We start from the raw sequence: 10163 nt of genomic DNA on the forward strand, positions 1-10163 counted from the left end.
TTAAAACTGCACAAAAACAAGAAAGTAGAGAAAGAAAAGATAGCATCATGTGGTAGCGAGAAAGAGAAATCAAACCCCCAAATAAGGTAAATGTAAGATTGAGATTATCATGAAATTCTTATTTTTAGTAATTACTAAACAAATTGCGAAAGGAGTATCTGTAAAATTAGCTTGCAACAAAATTTGAACTCATGACCTCTTGATATTATATCTAACACAATTATCATCTCAACCAACTCTTAATCATGTTTTAAGTGTCCACATTATTACATTTATACCTTTTAAATGATTTTCCTTAATATATTTTAATAGAAATGGAAAAAAAATGCATATCAAATTCAAAAAACAATACCAACCTGGGACAACGTCCGGGCCCAAATACTAGTTAATTTCTTTAAAAGATGGACCTATAATGTTATCATGAAGCAAACGCGAGAATTTAGAATGAAATTACAATACAAAGCACCTATGAGTATGACCTAAGTAGAAAGACATGTAATTTGGGACACAAGGCTTAAGGGAATATACATGTTCAATCTGGCGACAGGAACAATACAAAAAGGAAAAGAAAAATGGAAGATAAAGGAGCATATGCACTAATACAAGAATTATGAACATCTGGATGAATACAGACTTGCTGATATATCAAACCCTAATAACTTGCAGTTAGTAGTTTGAAAGTTGCCAACAACGGTCAACACTCGACACTAAGTAATATAGGAGCCAATGGAGCAATGGCCTGACCTGGAACAACCGGCCGTCAGGCTAAGCACAAAAGAGACTGATATGCATACAGGCGATACAGCTACTGTTTGAGTTCAATCTGTTGGACCTGCCATAAGAGGAGTGTTGGAGCTGTAAATCTCTAACTCGACACGAAGAAGAAACCAACCCTAACTTGACCCGATTAGGTCAATTTGTCATATTATGGAAGCATCCTACTTTATATATAGATTTCGATATATCTTGAGAACAGTCTGAAGTCGCCATGAGGCCAAGCACGAACACAACCCATTTGCCCGAATTGCCAGTTAAGTTTATGCACAGTTTCGGTCCTTCCTTAGCAAGTGGTCCTTGAAATAGAAGGCTCAATTCCAACCTCGAACAAAATCCGCGTAGAAAAGAGAAGGTGAGACTAAGAGCAAGAAGCAGCAGGCTAAAGATAGGAAAACAGACAAGAGGAGACAGACAGAGGAGATGCAGGCACCCTTTTAAAGCATTAAAAAATGGCAGGCCTGAGGGCCAAATTATGATGTTATGTCCTTGATGAGCACATTCTAAATGCTTCGAGATGACATTTAGTCTTCAGAAATGTGGCTGCTTTCAAGTGATACGACATCCCCTGAAACGATGAAACTGCTTGAAGCATCGAAAATATTTGCAATTTGCAGAATTGTAGACTGAATAGCAGTTGACGTAGGATGCACATATTCTGGGAGAGAAGGCAAGCACTGGGGAATGAATTCAGCCTCCTTGCAAGTAGGAACATAAAGGGAAATCACAGCACGGCAAAATATGAATCTGCAATATGACGAAAAAAGTTACAGTCAGCTAAATTATCAGACAATCACGGTGGTGGTCGTCAGATACCTCAAAAGTTTCCTTCATTCAATGGCATTTAAACAGGTTGACCAACATTAAATAAACAAGATTTAAACAATACCTAAGTAGGAGTCGTCTGAGAAATGGATCACAGAAAACTTGGGACCAAACAGGATCAAGTGAGCCTGATGTTGCTAAACTCAAACCCCATTCATTTAAAGCAGAAGAAAGAAGCTTGTCTGCTTTTTCGTACACATCCTGAGTCATAACAATACATTAAGCCTACATTACAAAAATCGATTCAAAACAACTGCAACGAGCAGGAAGTTAACACACCCACCAATTGAATGTCAGATCCAGAAATTCCCAGCAGCAGACAGAATGCCTGGATGGGAGCTGTGAGAAAGATAGTAAATAGGCTCCCGTTCAAATGCCAGCACCACTCACCAGCAGAAGTTGGCGGTGAAGACCTTGGAGACAAGAGCATAGCAGCTGGTTCTCCTTTTTCTGTACCACTTATACTCTACACATGTTTAAGAGAAAGGTCAACCTAAAGAGCCAGTTGTGTATAGTTAGGAGTCTTAGGACTATTGAGAATAATTGCTGCAGCGGTATAGGAAAAACCTCCAAACGGAACAACGAGAATCAAGTAAACAATGTCCTATCTGACATCACATTAACAAATGAAAGACGGCAATGTATACATCCACAATAACACTTGTAACATGGTACCTAATTTCTCTTTGGTGGTGTGTACAAAGACTGAAACACGAACCTAAACGAAGAATGCCAGCAATTGAAGATAAACAATTCATAAGTCGCCGTAGAGTGTAAAAATTACACAGTTACAAGCGAAGATGGTATGGGAATGCAAATTTTGCACTCTAGCCTATTTCAAGTAAGAGAACCCACTCAATTAGTGACTTAAAAGCTGGCTGGTATGGCTCATTGATGTGATCATAAATCAATAACCACAAACATGCATGAGGCACTTGAAAAATGAAAAACACAGTTAAGTGTGGATATTTAACACTCAGCGAAAAGGAATCGGAGAAAGGTAAAATCCATATACACGAGTATTATGACAAAAAAGCTGATGCACATTTTATGTGCAAGACCAGCAGAAAATCTGAATTTAGCTACTTTGTTGTTCCTATGTTCATTCACCGATTGTGAAAAATTCAAAAATGTGATATTTCTTCCCCTATCTAATATTAAACTTGCAAAGGGTACACTCGTTAAAAATTTAAATGCATGAGCTAAGTAGTGTGAATACGCCATATAGTAGTGGTACATGCAATAATTACTAAAAAAGAACTTAAAGATAATGTTGACATGGGCGAAAAAGGCAAGGGTGAAAATTAAAATGTGACGAAGGTAGTACAAGAAAGTGGATATAACTGATTTCTATTGCTATATATATAATATTTTGTACCAACTTCATAGGATAGTTTCTGTCAGGCATCTCTTCAAATGCCTCCCCGCACCCCCTCCTCAATAAAGATTTAAAAGAAAAGGAAACAGAACAACTACCACTATTCTCTTATTCTTTTTTGTAGTGAACCACTATCCTATGTTGAAACCCTATAATAACCTGTGACTTCAGGGCATCACCAATTTATAGCTATGCATCTGATTTCTAAAGTAGGTTCAAATTAAATGCAAATCAGTAGATCCATCAATAAGTAGAAGCTTAGAGACTTGCCTTGAATGACCCACTGCTCTCACTGTCAATGATGATGAAGAGCGGCCTTCTTGTAAATGGAAGCAAGTCAGAAGGGTAGATGAAATTGGAGCCTGAAAAGAAGATTGACTACTAATTAATGAAATTTTGCTCGAAGACAAAAGAAAATTTCCACTGTTTGCAACTGTACAAGTGTATATCACATAATAGAACACATTCTGAGTGTACAACTAAATCCAAGAATCTACTCTTCCACTTTTCTACTTCTGTTACTAAATTATACTAATTTATTAACCCCTATTTCACAAGAAAAAAAGAAAGAAAGAACCTGCACACAAACTAGACTTTTTGTAGACAGTTTCTCTTGAAAGAGGCCGGACAGAAATGATGGGGAAAGAGCACCCCAGAAAGATGAGATAGGCAGGATTATATAGCCACGAGATCTACTATCCAGTCATATTGGCTGAAGCAACAAGTTTACCAATTCAGTAAATAAGAAAATCTACTGGAAAGTGGAAAGTAATAAAGAGTGTCTTCTGGGAAAGGGGGACACTTCTGAAGTTCTGCAACGTTGACGAAACAATTTCCTCTTGGCCTCTACGTATTTAACTAGTCACGTAGGTTAGAGACAAATTTGACCTTGAATGACTTAGGTTTGTATTGGTACGGCCACTGTTACTTATTTGTGGTGACCACATTAACACTGACTCCCTTGAGATAAAAAGTCATTTTCCATATAGGAAAAGTAGAAAACGTGACAATAGCAACTGACAGATAGAGAACGAGAGTAAAGTTAACCTGTGCAAGCTTATGCTTTTATATCTATCTCATGTTGACTAATGACTACCTATATTCTCCATGAGTTTCATGAGCAGGATTTACAGAATTAAAGTACCTTCACTTCCACGGGACCCGATATGTATGCAGTCTAAGTGGCTGTTTGAGAGAACTTCTTTGCCTTGTGCAGATAAATGGCTTTGACCATCAATCATAGGAGTTTCTTGCAAGGTGGTCTGAGATGGAAGGCTCTTGACACTGCTCTCGGAACCAAGACGACTGCCAGAGGAAGATGAGAAAACCGGTCCACTCTTCCCTGATACATATTGAATCATGTAAGAGATAGCATGTAGCAAACCTTTCCACAAATGGGATAACAACAGAGCTGCAGAAAAAATCATGTCCCAGAACAACCTGACAAATAGATGAAGAGAACACCATCGGAAGGAAGGTCATCACAAGCTGTGGCCAGAACCTGCCACAAATGGTATTAGCTTAGATTGCGATCTACTGTAAGCTCATAATTGTTATAGCTTAGACAGCAACCCACTGCAAGCCCATAATTGTTATACCTTAGAATACGACCCACTGTAAGCTCATAATTATTACTGATTGAACAGAAAAGACAAGTATGGTTGCTAAAATCTTGATCAGGATCTTACAAATCTATGATCCAAAAACATGCGACCGATTCGGATCTTGAGTAGAATCTTAATGTTCATAGGATTGTACAATAATAATTCGAGTGAAAATTCAAGTTTAAGGATCTTAACTCTTAGTACAACTTTACGATCCTAAGATCCAAGGATCCGATCCTACAATAGTAGTTTGAGAGATGACCAATCACATATATTGTTTTTATTCATTACCTTCATATACACATATATATGTTCAAAATATTTGATCAATAAGACTAAGAAATTCAAGTAATTTGTATATATCTTTTGACAGTTTAAATTTGATAATTGTTATTTACTTTTTCACAACAAGAAATATCAAGTCAAAGTTAAAACTTCCACAATATCTATAGCACATCTCAAGCTTATATGTAGGATACTACAATCGATCCAATCTTACTCCCCTCACCAATCCCAAGTAGGGATCCTGATCCTGACAAGAGTGACAACCTTGCAAAGAACAGCACAAAGTTCAAAAACCAATTTCTCATATCAACTTTATCTTCATCTTTCTCTTTAAGATGGTATTTGCAGCCTACCATGCATGAGAAAACTTATTATCAAATTCATAGAGTCAAATTCTTCACGCTATTTTTTTCTAAAATCAGTTTTAGGCAATGGCTATACATACCGCAATGAAATGTGTCACAGAAGGGCGATACAGGATAGCTTTCCGTGGATTAGATGGCAAGGTTGGATCAGTTATATCTTGTGTGTAGTTACTGCCACTGGTTTTTGTTGTTCCATTTTGACCTGCACCACTTCCTGAATTATAGAATGCACCAGAAGGCTCCCATTCCAGACTCTGGAGCATTCTGTAAGTGTCAAGAGTAAGCTCTGAATATTTTACCTGCATAAATCATTGAAGCCTAAGCAAGTTGATGATTACGAAGTGATTCTTGATAACAAAATCTGGAGAATCACAAACTACACTTACTACAGCACCTTATAGCTACTACACTACTTTCTCATTAGGTCAACATTCGGTAAACATGCAAAGTACTTGAAAAAAGAACAAAATCTGACCTCATTAGGATGGTAGCTACTAAGTATCGCATCTCGTAATCTTAGATTTCTCTTTGGGTTTTGTGATGAAACATGTGGTAGAGTGTCTGGATGAGGATCAAGAACAAGACTGTATCTCAAAGGCCTGATGTTCAAAAAATTGGTGTCAGCTTTTAGGAATTTAACTATTTCTTGGACCACCAGCTTCCATTCTCTGAAGTTAGCTTCCTGGAAAATACGATGCAGAAGTCATGCAGCTTATCATTTATCAACCTTATATACCTGCTAAAAATTACATCCTCTGACATAATTGATTATGTAGTGAATAGTAGCAAAAGGTGTTTAAACTTTAAAGGACGACAAAGCCGAAAGCATTATAGCTTATTATTGTGCTAATAACAACACAATTTTTCCTATCAATAAAACCATTTCCTAAGTTTCATCTACATAAGGGAAATAGGGAACACCCCCAACCCCCCTTTTGCTAAAGAAAAAAAAAGTTCATTAAAGTTCGCATAATACCACAGAAATAATGAAGGATAGTTAAAGCAACAGAAGTAATTCAAGTAAATAACCTGTAAAGTCCGCTTGCACTCATCAAGCAAAATCTTTAAGTGATTAACCAACTGATGAACCATATGTCGATGATTCAGTAGTAGACATACTGAAATGAATCTAGCAAAAAATCTCAATTGCTTATTTGTAAGATTAAGATCTTGAAACAAACCCTCCTTGAAATATTCCCTTGTCAGTATTGCTTCATAGAAAACATATGATTCTGACAAATAACTTGCCTCACTTGTGCGCATATATTGTCCAAAATAAAGCTGACCAATTCGAGAAGCAATCTCACCAATCTCCCATCTTTTGAGTCCACCCTCTACCAGCTTCTGCCGATTTTCTTGTTGAAACTTCCATAACTCTGTATAGACTTTGAATACTTTGTAAAAATAAGTGTCAAACCTGCATCACAGAAATATAAACTGTTACCTATCAATGAATGGACCAATTATACCATGGTTCCAACTTCTAAAGAGTTACTGCTATTCAAATTATGATGTTTCATCATAACTTACTTCCATACTAACCATCATTTTTTTCCTAAAAAAAGAAAAGAGGACTTTCAAAGTTGAAGACAACAAGTGGGGATAAACTCTCATAGAGAACTAGAGAAGTCAGCACATAAGGCAGAAAGAAACTTTCATGTATATGTTCTTCTTGAGACCAAGAAGCTTCCCCTACCAACTCTACAATATGTATTGAGAAAATATAGAAGTGTAAGTTGCTTATGTAGTGCAAAGAATAGTCAATTGTCTATTGTGATTGATTAATGGCTAAAAAAAATTAATTTAGAAAATACTAAGCTCTAGCAAAGAAGCCCAGTTGGTGACTATCTTGGGTGGTCAACTGAACATCCCCCGTCCCCCCCCCCCCCCAACCCCAAAAAAAAAAAACCTCAGGTGTAAACGGGGAGCATTAGGAGATTTCATTTAGCTAAACCTGAAAGAACGCCGAAACATGTTTCGAAGATCCTTCCTCCCCTTGTTCTCTCAGATTTTGTACAGGTAACCCACATAACTAAATGATATAAGGAGAGCCAACCCATCAAAATCTGATGATTTCAAACAATGTGTCCGTTAGGTACAACAAGATCCATGCCATCTCCAGACATAATAAATGTATATCCATTATTACAAGTGCTAACGGGGACAAAGAGTGAACCAATAGAGCACTGCATTTCAAACAAGATTTTCCACGAAGGCTGGAGTAGGTATCACAAGCATGAGTTCTGTCATTTATAATTGGAATTATCTACATTATCTTGAGCCATTTTCTGACATAGTCCCACATTCTAATAGTACCATGAGCCTCTTTATCATCATTCATAAGGAGTAAGGACCAACTTCCCATGGACATGAAGTAGAAGATATGGAAGTTGCTAGTCCAGCACAACCCCATGAAGATCCAGACATATCTCAATCAAATTTGCCATTTGCCACCATATACCTACTAAAGTACTTGATCCTCTAAGTCAAAGGGCTTCACCCCAACTTCAACCAAGATCCACAAGGTCTAAAAGGATATCATCGACACGAATCACAGCAACCAACTTGCTGGCAGCACAATGAAACATAATGTAGTCTCTTCTCCCCAAAGACGCTTAGGCACTAATCATCAACTCTAGCAATAGCTTTTACCATTTGGATACATACCCTTTGGAATTGGCTTGCCAATGCCATCTCAAGGCATGGTGCATTTCAGGGTCCTAGATCCTAAAAGCACGCGTAAAACTACGGCCTACATTCGCCTCCCCCCGCCCCTCCCTACCGAAGGTGGGAACCTCTTAGGAGCATCCTGGCCTCAGGTAATGTTGATGAGGCAAACAAGAACATACATCCTTCCTAGTAGCCTAGGTTTCTTCCAATTGGCAAATTATTCACTTCAATAAAATCACAAATTCCAAATATTAACCATATCAATCAAACTACTCTATATCAAATTATGCTACAAGATATACCAAACGGTCGAATTCTCTAATATTAAGCCACTAAATTAAGCAGTAAACCAAAATCAAACACAAAACCCAGGAAGAAATAGGGTATAATAACAACTATAAAGTCTGCAAAAGAAAGTAAACGATTGAGAAAAGATGAAATGCACCTGTTGCGTTCATAAAGGGGTAAGTCCCTAATCTTAGAAAATTTCTTATCAGCTTTATCAACCAAAGACCAGTAGACTTCAATCAGAGGAATCCCACTACTTTGCTGCGCCATTTTTACTTCTTTCTCTCTCTTCCTCGAGCTCAATTGACCATCAAGAAGAAGGGTCTGACCGTCTGAGTCTCTGAGAAACAGAAAAGTAGAAACCAGCGAATGGGTAATTTTTTATTAGGAAAATTTCTCTCTAACAAACATTCTAGGGCCTCGTTTGGTTCACATGGGAAGTAATTTCCTATGGGAATTTACATTTCATGGAAAATTCTTTCCCATGTTAATTTCCTAGGAATTAGACAAAATTGTTTGGTTGCCACCATAGGAAATTGCATTTCCTAGGAAATTACTCACCAAGGGGGGGCTTGGTGAGTGATTTCCCATGTTTCATGGGAAATTCTATTTCCCTTGGAATTTGTATTTCCTATGTTTCTCTCATTTCCCTCCAACCAAACACAACACCCATAATGTATTTCCTAGGAATTTGTATTTTCAAGGGAAATAGCTTCCAACCAAACAACACCTAGGTATCAGTGTGAAATAACCCACTATAATTTATCTGGTAACTTAAACGTAGATTACACTATAGTTTTTTCGAGAAATAACCTTGATTAATTTTCATAATTGACCTAATGACCTACAAATTTGCAGTGTTGATCCACTTAAATGTCCTATGTACTCTACATGAGCATCGGGTTTTTACATTCTTTTATGAAAAAATAAAGGGTAAATAGCGAAAAGTCAAACACGACATGCATGCGATATCAATAGAAAAAGTGGTGTATAAAAACCCAAAAATTATTGAGTCGTCATTGAAACCTGGTGGGTTAACTCGTGAAATAGGGTAACATTGTATCTCGCAAAAGCAAAAAAATTAAGGTCTTAAGTTGTCAAAAATTATAAAAGATTATTTTTCGAAAAAAATTATAATTATAATGTTATCTTGTATTGTTAATTGTTAATTATGGTCGAGTTGTTCTTCGATCAAAGGGCTATTTTAGTACAAGAAATCAGTAGGCCAATGTCTAAAAATAGAGTAGAGTTACTTAAAACGCAATTTATAAGTCTTAATATGATTAGATCCTTAATGCTAATATGAAACTTCGGGTATACATTGTTAAAATAAAAATTGATTTGTTGTATTATTTTATTAAATAAATTTAGATCTAAATGATAATATTATATAACATAATTAATTTTTAAAAAAACTTCATCATAACATCAAAATATTATATTTATGTTGTTTCTTAGATCTGTTTTTCTATTGTTTATTAATACGAACTTGAGATTAATATTATTGAATTATTGATTGGTTAACATTTGAATCTATTGCAAAGACAGTTGATTATCATGTATCGTTCAAATTTGAAAATAAAAATCTAGAAACTTTTTTTATATTATTTTAATAAGTCTTCAGTTGAAATTATAGTTTCTACGGTTTTGCATATTGTTTGAGTTGTCGTACTATCTCATTGCCTCCATACGTTGAGAGTATATATTTTGAGGTTAGCTTGAACTTTAATCTTCGAGTTAGCTTTGATCGAATTTTCATTGTTTAGCTCAATGAAAGTATGAGCCAACCCAAGCAAAAGCAGGTTTAGCTCAAAAGATCTACTACTTGTGTCCAAACCATCATATCTTCATATTTTCATTGTTCAAATATATTAACCCATCTAATGACGGCGAGGCGGAATGTTGGTAGTTCACGATAAGGGTGAGCAGAAATCCCGGGTACCAGACCTAGACCCGAACCCGGCATGGACCCAT

At 36.5% G+C, this 10163-nt stretch overlaps 1 protein-coding gene across 1 annotated transcript; it reads right to left on the reverse strand.

The window, feature by feature from the left end:
- Positions 1-349: 349 nt before the first annotated feature.
- On the reverse strand, positions 350-8579 carry LOC104905188 (uncharacterized). The gene is made up of 10 exons (XM_010693641.4): positions 8347-8579; positions 6261-6648; positions 5707-5913; positions 5312-5530; positions 4418-4478; positions 4122-4319; positions 3248-3339; positions 1883-2065; positions 1664-1800; positions 350-1521 (listed from the first exon to the last, which is right to left on the reverse strand). Exons 1-10 carry the CDS (start codon positions 8457-8459, stop codon positions 1299-1301), a joined length of 1821 nt encoding a protein of 606 aa, XP_010691943.1. The 5' UTR covers positions 8460-8579; the 3' UTR covers positions 350-1298.
- Between the last annotated feature and the right edge of the window lie 1584 nt (positions 8580-10163).

This window comes from Beta vulgaris, chromosome 1 (genome assembly GCF_026745355.1).
Source record: "Beta vulgaris subsp. vulgaris cultivar EL10 chromosome 1, EL10.2, whole genome shotgun sequence".
Lineage (NCBI taxonomy): Eukaryota > Viridiplantae > Streptophyta > Magnoliopsida > Caryophyllales > Amaranthaceae > Beta > Beta vulgaris.